The sequence below is a fragment of the Triturus cristatus genome, chromosome 11 (assembly GCF_964204655.1).
Source record: "Triturus cristatus chromosome 11, aTriCri1.1, whole genome shotgun sequence".
Lineage (NCBI taxonomy): Eukaryota > Metazoa > Chordata > Amphibia > Caudata > Salamandridae > Triturus > Triturus cristatus.
The window spans coordinates 558,098,912-558,121,511 of NC_140594.1; the positions used below are offsets into that span (position 1 = coordinate 558,098,912).

At 42.9% G+C, this 22,600-nt stretch overlaps 1 protein-coding gene across 1 annotated transcript in view; it reads left to right on the plus strand.

The window, feature by feature from the left end:
* SLC9A9 (solute carrier family 9 member A9) overlaps positions 1 to 22,600 on the plus strand; it is a 2,902,095-nt gene that overhangs the window by 2,345,565 nt on the left and 533,930 nt on the right. The window contains exon 14 of the mRNA XM_085633573.1: positions 6,716 to 6,795. Coding sequence (XP_085489699.1) covers positions 6,716 to 6,795 — 80 coding nt within the window. The remainder of the gene's footprint in view (positions 1 to 6,715; positions 6,796 to 22,600) is intronic.

Below are 22,600 nucleotides of genomic sequence, written 5' to 3' on the forward strand. Positions count from 1 at the left end.
TCTTTCAACAACAATTTTAGGACACATAGGACCAGAAGTATCAAGCAGTTTTCCGGTTGCAAGCAGCCTGATTCACAGAATTGGGCTTTTTGCGACCGGAAAAATTGATTTTTCTATGTATCATTCCCAAATTGCGATTCAAATCGCAATTTGGAATTGTGAATACATACCGATTCGATATTAGGTGGGGGCGTGCCTTCCTAATAGTGAACCGCAGTGATATGTAAGAATGTTTAGCGACCGAAATGTGGTTGCTAAACATTTGGATTGTATCACCTACTGCATGTAGGTGGTAACCCATTTGAAAACGGGAAGAGGTCCCCAAGGGGCCCCTTCCCCTTTGTGAATGTTCGTAAAAACTTTTCTAAGAGCAAGCAGTGGTCCCGGGACCACTTCTTACTCTTAAAAAATTGAAAGAACACCTTTCATTTTTATTTTTAAAACGCATCCTGTTTTCCTTTAATTAAAACGGGCTGCATTTAAAAAAAAATTGCTTTATTTAAAAGAAAGTGCAGACATGGTGGTCTGCGATCGCCCCAGGCCACCAGCCCTGTGATTTTAGCGCTAATTGTGACCTACCTCATTAATAGTTATGAGGTAGGTCGAACGCTAAATGAAACTCTATGAGTTTCATACATTAGGAATAGCGATTTCCTCATTGTGATTCGTAGAGAATCGCAATTTGGTAATCACCATTTCCAATATTGATACATCTGTCCCATAGTTTTTCTTCCCCTTGAAAGGCGTGCTGCTTAGTCCCTACATGAAAGTAAATGGTGCTGGCTCATGAGACAGATATGCCTATGGGTGTCACGCGCGGCTTTGAGGAACATTCAAACAAATTTAAGACAAAATAAGGCAGCAGTGCTGTCGTGATGATAATGCCATTCTTGCAGCTACGGGCCATTCACAATTGTGCTCCCTCCTGCTTTTCAATGCACTAAAGTAGTTCCTTTTACCTTGCAGGGTCAGAGCCAATCACAGGTCATGGGTGATCGCATTGGAGGAGTACCACGCAGTGGAATCTCAGCTGCACCCTTCGCAGCTCCTCCAGTCTGGATCCGTGGCTATGACAACAGACAAAGGGGCAGATTATCAAAAAATACACGCAATGCAGTCCAGCACCCAAAAAGGCTCGCTGCATTGAGTGACAGGGAGGAAGCTGGAGAAAGCCATATCTTCAGGGATATGACTCTGTCCTCCCCTCTCCCTAGTGTCGGTGCTAATTTCAGCTGCGGAGCGCCACACACACACCTTAGCTCCATAGCGCTAAGGTGTGTGCGTGATTCTAGCATATTATAGCGCTACTTTTAGGGTACTTTCCAGCGCAAAACAAGTTTTGCCCTGAATGCAAATTTTAAAAAGAAAACATTTTGTGCTGGTTAGCATCGCTTTTGTAATGCTAACCAACAAAAAAATGTTTGAAAATCTACCCAATTGTCTTTATCTTACCCGATGGGGCATTGCAGTAGTCTCTGTCTGACCAGCCACGTGGGTCACTGCCCACAGGCCTAGTAATCATTGAGCTCGGAAGAGGAGGGCCGTCAGCACAGTCCAATGAGGGCAGAGCGACCCTCTGAATGCGACATCAATTAGTCACGCACTAAGCCATTCCTCACCTGTCAGCAGCTAAACAAAGGGCACTTGTCCGACGATCAGCTTTTCTGGTTGTGCTGCAGCCCTGCCAAGTGCCACACATTTGCTTGGCAATTCTCAACCCATGTGGATATGCGAGGAAATTAGTAATATGCGTTAATGTAACCCGAGATGCGTGGCACTTGGCAGGGCTGTGTCGGTTTTCATTGCGCCTCCACTCCTTTTATTTCATTAGGCACTTACGGTATTATTTCCTCCGGTGTCTTTCAAATATAGTGCAATAGAGAACATTACATTATATGATTCTGTTGTTGGCGTTTGCAATTTATAGGCTAGAAATTTGATTCAAATTTCAAACAGCAATTGTTATTAACTAGGGCACGTTTTTATTTGCAATGTTTTATCAATATTTTGCTCTGTATCACTTGTTCTTACGTGTTGTTGTTATTTTGTGTATTCATTGAACAGTGTTTCTCCCTGCTGTTGTATTAAAACATAGCAGGATTCTTTTTGTTCATCAGTCTCAGTTTGAGACTGTGGCACTATTCATCAGTGAACGAAGTTGACATTTAAAGATCATGCATAGTTGCATCGTGAGCAGGTGGCCCTTGGTAATCCCATGTTTATGAAGGCTGATGGGAGAGATATGTTGCAGCCACAGTGAAAGGCAATCTGACTGGCAAGATATGCGTGAGATTCACAATCTTGATGTGATCTGTGACTGAGCTCTTACACTACCTTCACTGAGGGACCGACACGCATTAGCCACGTTTCACAAAAAGCATACTTGACTCACTTTGGTAGCTTAGCATAAGCAACACAGCTAACCTTCAGGGAGGAGTCTGTGATGCGGTGTAAACAATTCAGCACATAGTAATGCAATTATAGATAAAAACAACTTAAATGCCGATGCCAGGTCATATTAATGAGAATATAAATTGAAGTACTAAAGGCCCAAAATATAATGAAGTGGGATAAATGGTTCAAGAGGGAGTCAATCAAGAAACTTTAAGTATTCCGTACGAAACAAAGGAAAATATAATTTTAATGAAAATCATTGTGTGTAGTAAAAACGAGAGAAAAAAGATAGGCTCAAGGGACCAACTGAGGCAAAACCCTTGGGTGAACGCGGTCAGATTGAAGTTAGGGATTTAGAAGGAAATATGAAGTGAAAAAGCTACCAGAATTCTGACTTTTGGCAGCCCACTTTGATGTCCAGAATACACTATTCTAGATTGTTGAACCATAAGCAGTCTAGAACAGCTTCAGGTTCGATATGCATTCAGTCTTCCCTCTGTTGATTCTTATTTGACAGGGTTCCTAGGGATTTTCTGTCATTTTGGTCTCCGCAACACAATCCCTCCAGAATTCACAATTTCATAAACACGTTGCGCTGTTTAAGTTAATTTAGAAAAATATTTCTTTGTTCTGCAATGCTTTCACTTAATGCACATTTTAAAAATGATGGCTGCAAGATGTATGCCATATGCCTATTATAATACACTGCTAATCCATAGTGTTTTTTAATGTGTCTGAAAAATCAGAAAACAACTGTCTTGTCCATTACAAGGTATTTCCATAAGACCGGCCATTCAATGCATGGCATGGATGGCTGGCTAAACATGTTGATAAGGGTGTCTAGGCACTGGCTTACTGGCTGGTTGATTATGGTAAAGTCTTGGTATCACTTACATAAGTCCTTTCTGGCTGCCCACTCTGCTTCTTCAGCCGCTCATGATCAGTAGCACAGACCAGTAATAAGGACCAAACAGACCCCTGCCATCAGTATGTTTCCTGGTGACCCCAAACAGATTCCTTCCTCTAGAGTGCCATGAGATTCAGTATTTTTCTCCTTTTTATTCACCCACTAAACCACGCATTTAAGTAGCCTCCAACCCTTTATTGGGCTTCATACATCACATTTTACACAGTAACAGTCCAAAAATTCTTCTCCTTGCACTCAGTGACCCACAATATTCTTAAGAAAAACACGTCTTGTCCCACTGATGTCAAGATAGTCTACCTCGCAACCAGTGCTTAATTTGTGGAAAATAGTGCAGGGGCCCTCATCAGGAGGCCGCTGCAGCTTGCTCCAGCCCATTGCTCCTTCCAGCAATGCCACTGCCAGTATCAACATAACTACTTAGCATCACACTCCTCCAAGTTTAAAAATTCTGAATATTCAAGGCCAACAAAGCTATAAGAATTGATGGAAGGTAGGTATTAGCCATTCTTAAAGTATAATGAATTTATAAACGCCTGTTATTTTGCTCATCTTTATATTAGAAAAACAGTGCCACTATGTGGCAGACTTTCATAAGTGCAGGTGTTGACAATTAAGTGCCGGTGCTGAGCACCGGAAGCCACTGGCTCTAATTAAGCACTGCTCCCAACCTACACAGAAGCCAAAACAATGCCTCATACTATTTACTACCCTCCCAACCCCAATACCTCCCGAACCTCTGCACTGAATATTGGCATTCTCTTTAACACTGGTAACCCTGCTGCAACTGCAGTCCTTTTCTACTCATCATCCCATAAATCATTCACCATACCACCACGATGCGAATCAACTCCCAAGTCATTAGCTAGCTGGTCTACAAGAGTGGCCTTCTTCAGGCCTTCCATAACTTATTCAGCCATAGGCATAGCAAGACCGCTAGCTTTGCCTTATGAACACTACACAATAGAACAGGCTACTTACTAATAGTGAGGTCATATGATAACATATCCCTGGTCTAGCCCTCTAGCCCACCATTACAAGTTACCCAATATTTTGGGAGGTAATACTGCACTAAGTAAATACCAATAGCGCCAGGTGCAGTATTTGCCTCATAATTATGAGGTATGCACCTTGGAATGAAAGGCAACACAATAATATATTTGTGTAGCCCTCACCATTGACCATATTTACCACTGATCGCCAGCCGTTTATATACATCATTCATTCTGAAGTGCTATTTCTTCTAATAAATAATAAATAAACACTAACACCCCAAAAAAGTTTACTGCCTCCTACTGTTGAGCACTCTCACATATGCATTTTTGTTGTTTTATTATATATCTGATGAAAAAAGTACACAAAAACACCACTTTAAAATAACTTAGATCATAATACCATGACATCTAATCCCTGGGTGGCAGGAGCTAACATTCCTTTTGCATTAATTCAACTAATCTAAATTCAAACCGAATAGACAATCAGCTTCTAACAAGTAAGTTATGCGGTGCCAAAAAGAAGACTTAACAAATAGCTGTAGTGTGAGAATAATGCTATACCAAGCACAGATATATCAAGCTAGTAGATTGTCCAACACTACCTCATGGCTTTAAAATGTCTTAAAATAAACTTAAGAAATAACAACAATATCTCAACAGGTGTAATTCATGTAAGACAGTTAGACAAGCATGTCAAAAACATTGCAGCAAAGAAGAAGGGAGACTCTTGGCAACAAAAGTTTGTTTGATAGGTGCACTGGGCATCATATATTTAAAGCATAATTGAGTACAGTTGTAGCGGAGTAGTGGAGAAGTGTGGCTCAATGATTAGAGCGGCAGACCCTGATGCAGAGGTCTAGCCCGGGACCAGGGTTCAATTCCCCGCCTCGGCGGGTCTTGGGCTCAAAAATTCCACGGACCTGATAATTCTTGCCTCGGTGCCTATTCCAATCATGCAGTCCCACTCTGAAACTCTGGGTAATAGCTTGCTTAATCTCCACAACGGCCCCCACAATGCTAAGGATGCCTGGCCTCCACCTTGGGGGTGCCCAGGAGTGGACGCCACACAGGGAAAAGCCAGGATGGGTTCCACAGCGGTATTCGTACAAGCGCCTTGAGACCCTTGCGGGTGAGTAGTGCGCTATACAAGTATCAATTTACAATTTTTTTGCAGCACTGTAAGCAAAGAATTGCATAAAAGCAACCCGAAATGCTAAATTGTGTAAGTGACACAACAAGTGGCGACGCCAGTGACAATGTGTATACAGCGGAAAACGCCACAAAGTGAGATAGGTGACTTAATATATACAGTGAATAGTGGTGGTTCCGGTAGTGTTTTAATACATTTGAAATTTAAGGCAATTGTTTGAAGGAACCACAGCGTATGGTGCGCTATTATTTACGCTGAGCGGTCGACGACGTTTCAACCCTATAACTCAGGAAAATCTTCTGGACCGGGTTGTTGGTTTTAAAGCGGTGCTGGAGAAACCACGCCGAGGCACGTGTAAAGGTGGATGCCAAGCGAGGATGAGGCATGAAACAATGAAGCGGGCGAGCAATCAACCCGTTGTGGATGGACCGCAATTCGGTGTCGAAAGGGGGCTATGGGAGCACGCTAGGGAACCGTGTTTGACAGCCGAGTGATAGCCGGTAAATAGCAAGCCCGTCCAGGGTGTACCGCGAATCGGTCTCAGCGAGAAGGGGTTGTAGTTCAGGAATGAATCAGAACGAGAGGGGGTGCCGGTGCTGGCGACTCCCCGCTGCGAGTGAGGGCAGGTAAAAGTGCTATTTCTTCTAATAAATAATAAATAAACACTAAAACCCAAGAAGAGTTTACTGCCTCCTACTGTTGAGCACTCCCACATATGCATTTTTTTTGTTTTATTATATATCTGATGAAAAAAGTACACAAAAACACCACTTTAAAATAACTTAGATCAAAATACCAAGACATCTAATCCCTGGAAAGGGTTGCGCCTGAGCCAGGTCCCAAGTCCCCCGGGTGGCAGGAGCTAACATTCCTTTTGCATTAATTCACTAATCTAAATTCAAACCGAATAGACAATCAGCTTCTGACAAGTAAGTTATGCGGTGCCAAAAAGAAGACTTAACAAATAGCTGTAGTGTGAGAATAATGCTATACCAAGCACAGATATATCAAGCTAGTAGATTGTCCAACACTACCTCATGGCTTTAAAATGTCTTAAAATAAACTTGCTACACGTTCCTGGGGATAGATGGAGGGAGATTTGTGGGTGCTGGGGAAGGTATGCTCATCCGCTTTCCATAAGAAGACATAAAATATGCTTAAGTGCATCCTGTGACTTGAATTTCAGTCAAGTATTGTATATTTTAAATGGTGTGCGTGTTATGTTAAAACACTGGTTTCTCATTTTTACAGAGCCCAGAGAGCACCAGCCGGAGCTCCACCAAGGCGGAAAGTGCCTGGCTTTTCAGGATTTGGTATGGATTTGACCATAAGTATCCTTCCCTCTTTTTATAAGCATAACGGCCCGTTACGGAAACGTAAGTGTTAATACCTGGCACGGTATCTTGATGCTGTGTGTGCCCAAATAGAGAAGTGAGCTGGGTGCGTATGTTTTTTCAAAAATTCATTGTGGCTGTAGTGTTCTAGGGCCTGGGCCTAGGACAAACTTGAGACAGGGCACACGTGTGTATTCAACTAGTGGTTAGCCCTAGACTAAACCACGCCCAGCCTTCTGGGCTCTTTATTCCCTTGGTTACGTGCTGGCCGGGCGCACGCTGGGCCAGCCTACATTGGTGCTACGCGTGGGGTCTGTACCGTAAATACCCCTGATAACAGTGGCCGAGTAGGCCAGTCCGTGGCAACAACATCTCGTGCTTCGGCCCTCATTACAGGTTAGGTAGAATTGCGTGAGGAATTTATCACTCCTGGTAAATACACATAATTAAGACTCAACGCGTAATTCCGATCAGAATTCAGTCCTGAACTTGCATTGAACGCCAAAGTTTCTAAATTAGCGCATGGCCAATCATCATTCAGCATAGTTCAGATACACTCGGGCCTTCAAGTGACAGACTAAGGGGCATATCAGCAAGGCGAGGCGATAGAATTATTGCCGCTTTTGCGGCCGTTTTTGGCGATAATTTTATCGCCTAATTAGCAAGGTCACGCTAACGCGTGAAACCTTGCATTAGCGCACTAATTCCTAAAGGCCAGCTTTGCATCTCTAATGAGATGCAAAGTGGGCGTTCCTGACCTGACATGAGAAATGTCGCTAAGCGACATTTCTCCTATCATCAAGCCACACGCTATGAAGCATAGCGGCAAGAAAAGTAGCGATAACCCCTGTTATCGCTACTTTCCATACGCCTGCTTCAGGACTGACTTAGCCATGATATCCTATGGAAGGTGGATATCATGGCTAAGTTTATGAGGCCCTATCAACAAGCTAACGCCACATTGTGTGAAACTATCGCTGGGTTTCCAGCGATAATTTCACGTTAGGCAGTTAGCGCGAGGATTTTTATCACTTTTGAGATAAGCGTTGCTAATAGCACGCTATCTCAGAGATAAAAATCCACGCTAGCCGGCGATAATTATCCTAGCGCTAAGTGCGCTTAGCGATAATTATCGCCGGTTGTTGCTGATATGCCCTTAAGTTTCGATCATTGGTATTATGAGTTATATGACTTGCAGTTTTTGCTTTATTAATTCTGGCAAGTCAACCCTGCCGAAATTTATCGGGTGGAGAAACCCCGTGAGAGAGGCAAACCATGCAGAAAATGGTGTATTAGATACAGATTGTGCATGCTATGTTGAAAACTAGGAATAGGAATTATTTATTACACATGGTAAATATCTTACCTTGGGGTAATAGTATCTACCAGGAATATTAAATACCCTTCCACCCTCCAAGTAAGGACAGCTTTGGAGATGGTTGCCAGCTGTGCTTTGAGCAGCTCGCTCTGCCGCACATGGAATTATAGTTTTATGGAATGAAACAGCTTTAAAAAAACAACTTAACTGATGCAACTGACTTCTAAATATGGAGGTGATGTACATTCGTGTATGTAAATTTGTTGCCAATGTAGTATGAGTCTTGATCTTTTAAGGGCACATCAGGCCAAATAACTCTTAAAAATGGTGCGGATTAAGAACAATTGAAATGGCTGTTTGCTGTCTTTTACAGAGTGCTATTTGTTATTAGTTTATTCCATTTTGCATGGAACAATTACTCTTGAGTTGTGTGTGTGTGTGAGAATGTTGTACATGGCATTTGCCACTTACCTTTTTCCCACCATGCTGTGTGTGGAGCGCTTGCTGCATATCATGCAAATGTAACACCTTTTGACTCACCCACCTTCTGTTTGCTAATGCTTACACTCCCACAAGTGCCGACAAGAATGAGATCTGTTTTGCTATTTATGGCCTCTCTTGACAGGGCATCTGTCACCAGTCATTTATGTGAGTATCACTATAGAGGGGCTTTGACTCTGCCCATATGTTGGAAGCCAGGAGTACATGTTTTGATGGGGTAGAATTTGTGTTCTTCCAAAAAAAGTGCTTGTCCTTAATGCAGCTATGATCATTTTGTTTATTTATCCAGCTGCTTAAGCTTGAACTTTCATGGGTACGCACATGACATTGGAATGCTATTAAAATGCCTTAGATAACTAGATAGTTTATGTTTGTTTTCTCTGGCAGCAGCACAGATGGGAGGGGGGCAGTCATTAACCTACATGGAATTTTAGACCTAGCTTGATAGTGCAACTGTCACCTGACCTTTTAACTTCCACCAATATTATTTTACAAGTCTCTACTTCAACACAAACACACATCTATTCCCATACTATTTAATTGCAATACCTCACATTACCATGCAACGTTTCTTAACAAGCCAGACCTATTGGCATTGCCAATGCTTGTTTCTAATCTGTGATCTTTTCCAAACTTTAGGGGCATGTGAAGCTCTTGTTCTTTGAGTCTGTGAACTAGCAACCGGCGCCTGATCTCCAGCAAAGGCTCAGGGATGCTTTCTGTTGTTTATGGACCAATCAATCTTCCAAAACATTTGGGCCACAGTTCATAGCTTTCCTATATGATCTTTGCTAGCAGAAATTGTGTGGCTTTGCTCTGTTATGTGCATCTGTGTAATATTTTGCTAATGTTTTATGTCTCAGAAGTTCTTTGCCAGTATGGGTATCCTTTGTTGTTATTTTTATCTTGATGACTGGAACAAACAGAGTGATGGAAGGACTGATTGAATTAATTTCAGAACCAGGCAGTCCCTAGGGCCGTTTTCTATATCATTGTTTTTCACCCACTCTGCCGCTCTGAATAGACACCATATATATGTAAATCAGTCTTGTGAGTGTTCCTCATTGGCTAGGGTCATAGTAGTGTGTTGGCATTGTATTTTCTTGAACATATTGTTCTGTGATTCCAATCCGTGGACAAGTAGGTGAAGCCAGTACAAAATAAGGAGGCTATGGGAGTAAGATGAGCACAAGCCTGTTTGAAGAGTTATGTGCAGGGTAAAGTTACTGCCCACCACTGTTCGGCAGATGCTGATGTGTGAGATAAGTATTTCCGAGTTCTGTTACCAGAGTTTGGTGGTGATCATTGCCAACTGCAAGTCCTACAGAACTCTGGTGGTTTCTCCGATTCTGCAGGAAAGACAAGAGCGGTCGACCTCGAAGCCTTTTAACTACACTGCACCCTGCCCGTGGGGCTACCTAGGGCCTACCTTAGGGGAGCATTCAATGTAGTAAAAGGGAATGTTTGGGTCAGGCAAGTCGGTGAACTTGCCAGGTCGACATTGCAGTTTAAAACTGCGCACAAAGGGTCTGCAATGGCAGGCGTGAGGCAGGTTTGCAGGGCTACTCATGTGGGTGGCACAATCAGTGCTGCAGGCCCACTAGTAGCATTTGATTTACAGACCCTGGGCACATGAAGTGAATCAGTTATGCCAATCATGGAGAAACCAAATGCTGTTGCATTTTAGATACAGAGCACATGCACTTCAGCACTGGTCAGCTGTGATAAAGTGCCCGGAGTCATAACACCAGCAAAAACGAAGTTCAGCACACAGTCAAAAACAGGAGATCAGAAGCAAAAAGACAGGGAAACCATGCCAAAAGATGCCAGGTCTAACAGTATATTAAATTATAGCATTGCATTGAGTGGCAATCGTAATAGAAATTGATACTAATCATGAACTTAGAAACACTCTTGCCCTCACCACCACTGCCCTAAAAATTATGCTATCTGTGAACCAAGGGGAAAGTCACCTAACGTTTGCTCCCTATATGTGGCTTAGGGTGTTACTATAGATGGAATAATATTATAGTCTTTTGATTTTGTGCTGCCTACCCCAAGATGAAGGAAAAGGAGGCACTAAGAGGAAAGTAATTGCCTAGGATGCACAATGTGGTCAAGCGGAAGTGGGTTCAGGTTTGTGCAATTCATTAACTACCTGGTTATCTTATTCCCTCTCCTATTTTAGATCAAAGCATAAAGCTTTGTGTTTAATTCTTTGAGGCTCTAAATCACTGCACTGCGTTAAATACATCCAGGCTATGATTGGTTCATAAGGATTGTTGGTGGCAGTGATTGGGGAGAATGATAATTTAAAATGCAGAAGCCAAGATTAAAACTGGAGCACCTACCTTTGTGCAGTGAATTGAGACCATTTGCAGCACATAGCTGAACATATATTAACTGTCAACGATTCTTGAACAAATTCATGCACTCACTCTTCACCATTCAACTATCCATTAATTCATTCATTGTGCCATGCAGCTCGGTCTCCAAACTCCATCTATCCACTGAATTATTGGACAAGATTCTGTAATGTAAAATGTGTTGTAAAGCAAACATCATTTGAATTTCTTTTCCAAACATTTTCTGGAGAGAGACCCTCCCCACCCCCTTCACAGAGGTCATGTGCACCCACTAGCTACATGCAGTATGGGGGCTGGTTTGACAAAATCTGCCCCACCCTATTCACCCTGTATCTTGAGGGCTTGAGGACCTGGCAGCATGACTAGTTCCACCCTTGGCTTCTGATTGAGAGAAATAGTCATGGCAGGCAATTCTCCAGAGAAACACTCTGTGGCTCAGGAAAAAGAAGTTAGAAAACCTCTAACATCATCGAAAATCTCCATGTCAACAGACATTTTACAATGCCAAAGCTTTCAACCTATGACTTGCCACACAAGTCCATCCACCCCTATTTGCAGGTGATGTTCCAGATATCTCAAATTCACAGTAAAATCAGAAACGAATCCCACATATTTGGATAAATACCGGCCCATCTCAAGATACGCCTTTGGTGAAAAACCTTTGGAACTTGATATGGTGAAAACGTCAGACTCACTCGGAGACGAACACCCTACTTTTCCATACTGTGGAACCAAAATCACTCTGCTTGACTTCAAGGAGGAACACTTCTTCTCCAGGCCTTCACTGCCCCTCAGCTGTGATTATCATCACTGTCATTGTACATAGTGTATTTTGACGGTAGGGAAATATTCACTGGAACTGGGGACTCCTGCAATGCCCCGGTTCCCACCCTTTAACTAACAATGGCACCTTCAAGTTAAACTTAGATATTTAATTAAAAAGAATCCCTCTGTCATCTGTGGAGTTCCTCATAGTGCAGTGTTCTTCCCATGATTTTCAACTCCTACATAGTCCCCTAGACCACTATCCTAGATGCCGACACCGATACATGGACAAAACGAAGATCTGCTTCAATTATTTACAATTGCAATTTATTTAATTTTTTAAATTCCTTTTTAACTCTGTATTAGAATGAAAACTTGTATCTTCTTATTGTCAATTTTTTTATATATAATGTATCAAATATTTGTGGTTCTCAGCCGAGAACTAAATCAAATAAACTTAAACTTGATATGATAGTAAAAAAAGAAAAAGATCTGCTTCAAACTGGAAGGAGAATACAGTACTGCATGCTGCTAATAAGACACTTTTGTAATGGACATAACAATGAATTCCCTCTCCTAGTCCTTCCTAAGCCATCACCTATGCCTTTTAAATCAGGGAGTGCACCATCACTGGTCAAGAAGAAGCACAAATTAGACGCAGGGTTTGACAATGAACTAAAACGAATGTAAAGTTCTTTCTAGCACATTTGCCTTGATGCTTGCAGTGTTGATTTCCAGGCATGGCCACTGGAATACCACTTACAGTGACCTCCCTAAACAGCAACATATCAGGCTTCAACAATATAGCATCAAGGCTGTCTGCTTATCTTTGATCCGCTATGCCATGATCAAGTCGCAAGAGGCGTGACAACTCTTTAATGGCTTCATAGCAACTTAACCCCTTTGGTGGTCCCCGGCCGTCCCACGTGATGATGGGCGTGTGCGGAGGATGGCCGGGGGCTGTCCAAACCCCGCCCACTGATTAAATCGCCCGCACCGCGGCGGAATTTGCGCCGCTGTCAATGGGTTAAAACTGCTCACGACTCTGTGCATCACCCGTTAACATCTTTTGTGGTTACACACCCAAATACTTATCAAAGAGTTACCAGCCACCTAGATATCTGAAGTTGGGCACTCAAAAGAAATTTACCCTGTCCAATATAAAAGTTCTGATTGCAGCAAGTCCTTGCATTTGCGCTGAGCTTCACTCTGCAAGGCAATCAGTGATCAACTGTGGAAGAGGTGTGGCGCAGCGGCCAGGGCGACTGAATCCGACACCCGAGGGCTCATGGTTCGATCCCCGGTGGCAGATCAGCCTAGCACCATGTGACTCTGGACAATAGCTCGCTTAATCTTCCTGACGGCCCCCAGCGCCTTGACACCTTCGCATAATTGTTCACACTTTACAAATACTGGACTTTTACATTTAAGTGAGAATAGATATTAACTTCTAATTCAGCAAGGGACTAAAAAGACACATCTTCAAATGGTGTGGTACCAGAATCTTGCTGTAAGAATGTTGTCTATAAAAATATATTGCACCATTTCAGGTAATCATAGAAAATCTACACCAAATGGCACACTCATTTTGTAAACAATATATAGGATACAATAAATATGTGTCAGATGATATTTCTTTTCTGTACTTTATATTTGGACAGTTCCTTTCCTCTGGTCATTGAATATTGCTGTTCAGTCAAATGCCTAAGACCAGCAAGTGACATTTTTTTCTGTTGCAATTTTATATAGTGCAAATTCGACCTGAAGGGGTTGGTGCACTTTACATGTGCACTAGTTACATTACACTAGGATACATTCATTGTTGGTTTTTAGCCTCAGGAGATTATGGGATTTGTCCACAATCACAGAATATTGAGCCAACGCCAAGGCTTGAACCTGGTTCCCCAGCTCCAGAGCCGCCAGCTCTGGTCTTAGTGCCACATCGTCTCCCACCAATATCCACCAGCAGGTTAGCTTGTTGGGCCAATTGCATGCATTAACAACTTACATTCAGTTTTTTTGTGCGATGGAAGGTGATGTACCACTAGAGTACTACTCACCTTGCGCTGTATGTCATTCTTCGAATGTTGTTCTTTAATTGCCTACCTGCTAGGCCATGCTCACTGCTGGCATTCCGTGGGGCTCTGTTCCGTTGAAGTCAGTTGGAGCAGAGCTTCCTTGGAGTAGCCAGCTCTTGATGCGGGCTCCCATTTTCTTTATAATAAACTTAAACTGAGGCAGCTTGAGCGTTGGTGGCCCCTGGTGCAACAGTCTTTTTTTTGGTGCCCCCTCTTACCTCCCTCTCCATGAAGCCCTTACTACCACTCTCCAACAGTGCCCCTCACCTCTCCATTACCCTCTCTGACATACATTTTTTTTGTTTTAACGCGATACTCATTATTCACTTGCACTCAGTTTTGTGATGTGCATGGTGCACGTTCTTTGCAGCAGGCCCATTAACCCTCTGCGCCACTTTATGATGAGCAAAAACTGCCACTAGACAGAATTCTGATTTCTCACCAGCAATAACATTAATCACCAGAGTTTTCTTGACATTTTTATTGTTGCCTGAAAGTTGCTGGACGCCCGAGGAAGTTCACATGCTTTTAAACCGATAAGTTATTTTGAAACACAGCGCCCCCCCACCAAGGTCAGCACCAGGTGAGTCTGCACCGGTCGCACCGCCCTAAAGCCGGCCCTGAACTAAAGTTCTACCTAGGATTCCTGCCTGCTTCTCCATTTACACACTGATGCTCTAAAGCACCCCGCTGTTAACTTCTTGATGCCTCTTGTCTTTTGCTGAGTTCTCCACAGAGGTTGGACAGGGCTCCTTTCAACTTTATCTTGCCCTAGACGCCCACTTTGTAGTCTGCACCCCTGTAAAGCGACCAGAGGTGACTTCCAACACTTAAAACGAATATTTGTATTTGCTAAACATCCATACAATAAACTTTGCATGAGTACGAAGACAGAAAGATAAGTTGACAGTGCTTGTCTCTTCCATTTCCATTACACCATCGCCGCAGGATACCAATTATTGGGACACTCAACACATCAGAGGCGCAACTAGAGGCAAATTTCGGGGGGGGGGGGGTTGCTGAATCTTTAAGCAATAGGCAGAGTGGAGCTGATTTCGCGGGGGGCTGAATCTTTAAGCAATAGGCAGAGTGGGGCTGCAGGGGCTCTTAGAAGGGGTGAAATAACAGCGAGGCCTCATTAACATGCAAATGGTCTTTTAAAGACCTGTGAAGTGCTCGGGTGCGGCTGTGTGTGTGCCCGGGAAGATGTCTCATCCTGGGCTTCCACACACGACGGGGGCTGAAGCCCTTTGAGTCCAATGGGTTTTGCGCGCCTGCAACACATACACTGCACTATTCGATCAGCAGTGAAGCTGTGTTTAAACGCTGCTTTAATTTTTTCCAAAATATTCCCTTAAAAGGAGGTTAGTCATCCCGAGGATTAGATGTGGAATGTGGAATGTGGCTGCTTTCGAAAGTTATGTATGAAATAATTCATATTTTCACACTGAATTGCCCAGGAAAGATACGTCCTGCGTCTCTGCGGACCATGATATTTTTAACCCACTTATCTCCACCTGCCTGTCATGACTGTTTCTGCACAGAACGAGTCACATCTTTGTTTAAAGATGTGTTTTTCCCTTACCCCAGGGAAGGAAACATTAGCCGCCAGATCTTTGCTTCAGTGACACCGTGTCCTTTCCTCATTGCAGCAGCTGTAGGCAGCGCTCACGCTGAATATGAAAGAGGCAAGGGGTCTGTGTGCTCATTTGCTGATGTTTATGCAGGTAACCCGCCTCACTGGGCCCTCACAGGAGTGTGCGTATTTATCCTCGCCTCCGGCGGAAGTGCTATGATCTCATTTCCAGGCTAATGGGCGGCTACGCAGCTTCCCTCAATGGCGTGGGCTTGTCTGGTGTGGTTCGAACGCAAAGTCCCATGCTTTTATGCAAATCATCTTTATTTCGATCAAGGTTTTTTTTAAAAAGACTGTGCTGCTGAAAGGGCCGGATCCATAAGTTCTGGACCTGTTCTAGAATCACAATCCGATGGTTCCTTTTAGCAGCATGTAGAGGCAGAGGGGAGAACATTGTTAATAACGCCAATCAATTCAACTAAAATTTCTCTGGACACATAGTAACCACAGGCTAAGTACGGTTAGTTAGTTTATTGCAAAGCCAAAAATAACTGGACATAGAGGCACCTCGAAACAATAGTGTAAAAATACATAGGAATCAGCGTAAAGCCAAATGTGCAAATAAAGTTGAGTCGATGCAATATGCACAACACAATTAACTCAAGAAATAGGATGCAGAGGATCAGAAAGCATGAGTCTAAATTTCCCTGCATCAAGGATTGGTGAAAATAAAGCATCAATCTATCCCTACACTAACGTGACCTCCCTACTTAAGCATTCTCAGGAAAAGGAATAAAAAGATGTCAGCATGTGAAGTCTTCCTAAGAAGTCTCTCCACCATTGATGGGTCCAATAGCATGAAGCTATCGAGACAGAGCTTGTTCTAAGATGCTCTCTCTCCGAAGGCAGAGAAGAAATGGGCGCGTTCCATCCTTACAACGTTCAATATTACAGGTATCTTCCCAAGAATCCTTGTGGGTCACACCATACGCTCTGACCACGGTCTCATGGTACTTTTCCACGGGACAGCAATATTCCTGAACTGCAACATGCTGACCTTGATTCCCATGCCTTCTCCGGTGTGAAAACACAATAATTTCCCTTATTGGCTTTAGCTCGCGATGTATCTCCTTCTCTCCTTGCTGACTAATAAAACAAAGACATTTTTCTAGCTAACAAGGGCGCTTCTTCCACCTGCAACACAAACGTGAGAAAGAACGAAATCCATAGCACACATGAAATTCAAGCTGATAATTCTAAAGCGAGAGCTTCCAGGGAAGTGCATTTCAGGCCTACAAATTCAGCATACATAAGAAAAATGGTGTATAAGCTTCACAGAAATTCATGAGAAATTAAGATTCATTCAATTAATATTCCTATCTACATGGAAAATGGCACATTAATTAACACATTCAATAAATGAAGGATTGTCAGTTGCACTACACAAATTCTTCACATTAATGTTTTCTGCTAGTTTCATTTACTTTCGACTTTAACTCTTCACCTTACTATTCAATGGCCTAAATACATCACATTTCACGTCATTACATTTTAAGACCCTAACACTTGAGGTTAACACGACAAAGGATTATATGCGGGTGTGCTCTACATGAGTGATATAATGCACCCCTACAAATAAAATGAACTTTCCGCTACATCACTGCTATTGCAGAATAAATGCAATATGAATACATTAGCAGTCTGTAGGTCCTGAGAGCAGGGGATTTGGCCATCTCTTAGAACGGGAAGTAGGTCCCACAGGATATGGATAGGCATGAATGAAACTTTTTATAAAATCATCCCAAATAGATAAGTATAAATATAATGTATCATTTAAACCCACAATGATGTGTCCTCGGGGCAAAATGCAGTTCATGTCATATTTGTCATACATAAACTGCAGTCACAGAAATGATATCCCACTGTGGTTCTGATCTATATATTGTTGTTTGGTGAAGACTGTAAGAAATGCAATCCTCCTATAAATAAGGATATACACATCCTAAATGCCTAATTAAGTTTTCCACCAAAGTATAATCCATAAAAGATAGCTTGGCAATGCCGTCCATTGTCTTTAGAGTTGATCAAATTGACACACAGAGATCTGGTAAGTGGGCTGAGTGTAACAGTCAATGCGGAAAATGTCACATCATATTTCTGCGTTTTCTGGTCATTTCACTGTAGGTAAATCTCGAGCAGTCCACTCACCACTGCAAAATATAAGTGGTTAATTTTGAGCAACCCCAGTTGTGTCCAGGATGGCATCTATGGGGCTGCACTTCACCTGCCAAGCCTCAGTTGCAAGCAGAGATGCAAGACCAGGTGAGGCGGCGGGGCAGAAGACATAGAATGGCTGCCTGGTTCTGCCAGCATTCACGGAGACATTGGATGGCAGAGGCAGCCTATTGGCACTCACACTCAGCACAAAGCAAGCACAAGGAGATGAAACTTTTCAGGCACTCACCCCCAGTCACAGATCTGGCTTTAATCCATCATCGTTCTTTAGTTCACTTCGCCAACCACCCCCCCCAGTTCAGACGCAGCACTTCATATGCAGAGCCAACTCCCAGCCGGGGAGGGACCATTTCGGGAGAGGGTGTGGTATGTATACTACTTAAATATCAAGTTTTAAATATGATTGTACCAAAATATAATTGCTAGAATTTCGAGCACCAAAATTTTGAAACGGTAAGTATAGGTTTACTATACTTAACTCCACAAATGCGTACCTTGACAATATATACTTTCTTCAATGTATGTAGATCTGGAGTTCAGAATAGTAAAGCTATAGTTACCCATATATACTTACCTTCATAATATTTTGATATTCAGTATTTAGGCTGTGATGCTTCAGTAGAACAACCTTTTTGGACTTAATATTCTGACATAAAACCCAGGCAGAAGACTGGGTAGGAAAGCCGAATCCCCCCACCCTTTTCTTTTCATATGAAACCTCAAAATTCCATTCCAATTCATACACAAACACAACCCTGAAAACCTACCCCATCTATTTCAAAAGCCCTAAATCCTAGGAAATCCTTCACACCTACCTTTTCAAACGTCCCAACATCCCATGCATAACTTGATCAGCACAAACCCTACCCATGAACCATAAAAGATCCTATATGCTTTTATATACATATATACATATATACATACATGCATAGTTGACTGTCAGATTTGAAATCTGAAATAAAAATCTGTAAATAATGTAATTCGAATTTATGGATCCAAAATAATCGTGAAACGAAAGTAGGGATCCAAAGTAGTGAGAAAAGTAACTTTCACTTCTACTCACCTATGGCTCTCAGAATTTGCCTTTTTTGGCACAGCACTATTTTCTTCCCTATATTGCCGTATCTGCTGTATTTTCACTTTAGTAGGCTTTTGTCCTATATAAAATTAGTTGTCTTTTTATCTTACTGTCTCCACTTTACCATTCTTTCCATTGATTTTTAAGCACAATGATTGTGTACAAGACCTATGCTATCTCCTCGACATCACTGACAATTAGGCTTTACTTGATTGGCTGTACTCAACAGAACTTCCTTTCTTCAAGAAAACTGCTGAAAAGAATTCTCTTTCACCACAACTAATCCCTACCTATCTGCTAAATTTCAAAGATTGTAATGATCAACTATAACTTACCATAATGCTCACGGTACATCTGGACATTCGACTGTAACCTTTCTGTAATTCTTGAAAAGCACACTTTTGCTTTTTTAAATACAGCAGCTCTGTATATAGGTGCTAAAATAAAATATAAATACATAGAAATGATGGAAGGCTCACTTGCACAAGATAGGACCCGGCTTGTGTCCTAATTAAACATGCACTGTGTCACCCTACTCATAAACATTTTAAGAAGGTAGTTTCCCTGGGTCCTTTTATAGCCACTGTCTCCCACAGTAAATCGTGTTTAGCCCTTATTACTGTGAATGACAGAACTGTGCTGAATGAACAGGCTTGGTGATGGGCATATATTTCTCTACTGAGTGAGGGACTGCATTGGAGGACCACAGGCTCCACTGGGACCTGCGAGACATGACCTTGGAGGCAATAACAGCATTCTCACATGTCAAGCATCATGGAGAATCTAATACTGAATTGAACTCTACCGGGCTGCACAGGTGATTCTAATACGACCCTGGTATTCGGTGTTTCGCTTCTCACCTCTGCGTGCGCCCTGATAGTGGGTTATCAGGTAGATCACCATTTGAGGACTGAGGCATCTGCTGCAAAGGCCTACACTTTGTCATTGATAGGATGTTCAAGAGTGGAAGACTCCAAGTGAGTGTCCAAGCCTCTGATATCTTCCATCTAGAGTACTCTGAGCATGACATTTGGCAATGTCCTGCAGCATCTGCACACGGGTCATGGATCCACAAGCTCACTGGGCTTGACTTCAGGTTTGTGGAATGGGCTCCTGGAAGAGGTTGACGCATTCAGCCACTCCCTTCATCCTTTCCCTGTGCCTTAAGAGCACACTGGGCACAGCCTTTGGCCATACCCAGTGGGCCCTCCATGCAGGGTGGTTCCTATGGCTGTAGCCTCTGCGCATTTCCACTGACCGCAGTCTCCATAGCGCACTGTCTCTCAGAACACATGCATGACTTTCATCCACACCTTTTGCTGAATGGCCCTTCTCCTTGCGTCGCCCTCACCCCAACAAGCAGCATTCAGTCATATGGAGAAGTGTGGCTCACTGGTTAGAGCAGGCAGACCCTGAAGCAGAGGTCAGACCCGGGACCAGGGTTCAATTCCCAACGCGGCAGGGTCTTGAGCTCAAATGTCCATGGACTCGATAATTCTCGCTTCGGTGCCTGACCTAATCATGGGTTCACACTCTGCAACTCTGGGCATTAAGCTTGCTTAATCTCCACAACGGCTCCCTGCGGCGGGATGCCTGGCTTTCACCTTGGGGATGCCCTGTAGGGGCTATCTCACAGGGAAAAGCCAGGACGGGTTCCCAAGGCAAGCGCGGAGATACCCCTTCGGGGGTCGATTCAGGCGCTATATAAGAAACATAATAATAATAATATCCAGGGCCACTCCACATGTGTCCAATATTTATTTCAATTTCTTTCCACTTCTCCAGATCCTCTATGTCATAGCTGGCACCCTGAGTATACAATTATTTTTAATTTACCTATTGGTTCACAAACTGAGAAGTGCACTTTCAGGACCAGGGACCATGGCTATGAAGTGGGTCACAAATGTTTTATCTTAAGTTATACCACTTTCTTTTGGCGGGGACTTTGTAACACCCCTTTATAGTATGCATGCATTCTTCTGTGTTTGAATATACTAATCATCCCCCAGTATAACCCCTGTTCTTTTTTTAGTTCAAAGGTGTGAAGCTCTGCATATAATCTGGTCCTCTATATCTAATCCAAACAATTTGTCTTACTTCCTCAGATCAGCCCACCTCTTACAAATTCCTTGTGTGAGAAGCCGCTGGCTGGGTGCATGCTACTTCTCCTAGTTCCACCCAAAGCATGGAATTTCCTTACACTTATCATCTGAGCCATTCCTGCTTTGAACCTTTTTAGGAATCAGCTTCAGGCCCAGCTTTTCCAGCAGAGACAGTCTGTCCTCTCAGATCTGTTAGAATCCTCTAGCGCCTGGGTGCCGTATGGGATAGCAGTGTGCACAATGCCTTTTCATTCATTTATTCAACTCGGAGATCCTATTCAAGAATCACATAATGGTCGAAGCTCTTCTCAGTCAGTTCGCAAACAGGGCAAACTAACTCATGAACCCTAAGTGGTAAATTTAAATTATATGGTGAGGGCATTTCCCTTCCTTCTGGAACGTTCTCGAGTCCCGCTTGGGGTTTGGGTTTTTTCACCTTGCCATCTCATGAGAACCAACAAAAAAATTTCATAGTGGAGTTTGTAAGCTTGAAAAGCTGTCTTATGACCTGCAAAGCAGCTGATTCTGGAGAGAAAACTCTCGGTCAGTCCGATTCATTTTGTGAACCATTTTACAAATTAAGTGATAATATTTCCTTAAATTATAGATTTTATTTATCTCAACACAATGGAAGGTTTTCACTCCAAACTAATCATGCAAATTAACTCGAACCATGAATATGTGTAATATGAAATAGTTTTGTATGATATACATATAATGAACACGTCATCATCGTTGTAATATTTTACCCTTCTGAACCTCACTAAATTCTCTCACACAGTAACTCTAAACTGTGTGATTATGTATATATTTGTATATGTAAAACATAAAAATGTCCATGTCTTTGCTCTTCATTTTCCCTCGAGACATACTTCACTGTAAACTTCTAACCGACACCAGTAGCGGCTCCTGGAGGGAGTGCTGCCAGGCGGTGATGCAGGGCGGGAGAGGGGTAGGGTCGGGGGTAGTAAACTCCGGATTGTGGCAATGCAGCGCGCGCAATGACATTCGTTGTATTTATTTGTTTGTATACTTACCTCCATTCGGCCATAATCCGGAGTTTACTACCCCCCACCTTGCCCCTCCCCCGCCCTGCGACACCGCCCGGCAGCACTCCCTCCAGGAGCCGCTACTGCCCAGACCACATACTTGCTTCTTGTGTGAAAAAGACCACTTTATTGAAGACAACTGCACATCACAGTGTGGTAAGCTCCTCGACAAACGACCACACCAGCCTTAATGTTTATCACAAGTGTATTATAGTTAAAGAGCTGCCACGTCAACAAGGCTCACCACCACTGCACTTCTTCCAACTATCATCGAATCCCCCTCTAGAATCTTGTCACGACAATCTGAACCATCCTCTGCTCTGGTTCTAATGAAAACCTTTCATCAGAACCAGATTCAGAATGATGTGAACATTGTATTTTACTCTTCCCTTTCGCATCAAACAAAACTATTAACCATTGGTTTAGCAGTCGGTTTATCCCCAACCCAAGAACACTAAATAAATAAACAAAAATACATAAACATTGAGCTGGAAACTAAGATAAAAAATAACATAAGTATGCAAAAACAGGAAAACTAAGAATAATAGCTACATTCCTGGAAACAGATCATGGACCCCAGTCTACTTCCTGAACCTCAGGGGAACCCGACTACAATGGCTGCTTCTGCGAACTTCAGGCACACTTTCCGCCCGACCAATGGACTCGCCCGTTCACCCTGTTGTTCCCCTAATGAAATCCAACAGACTGGAGCCATCCCTTTTACTAGACCCATG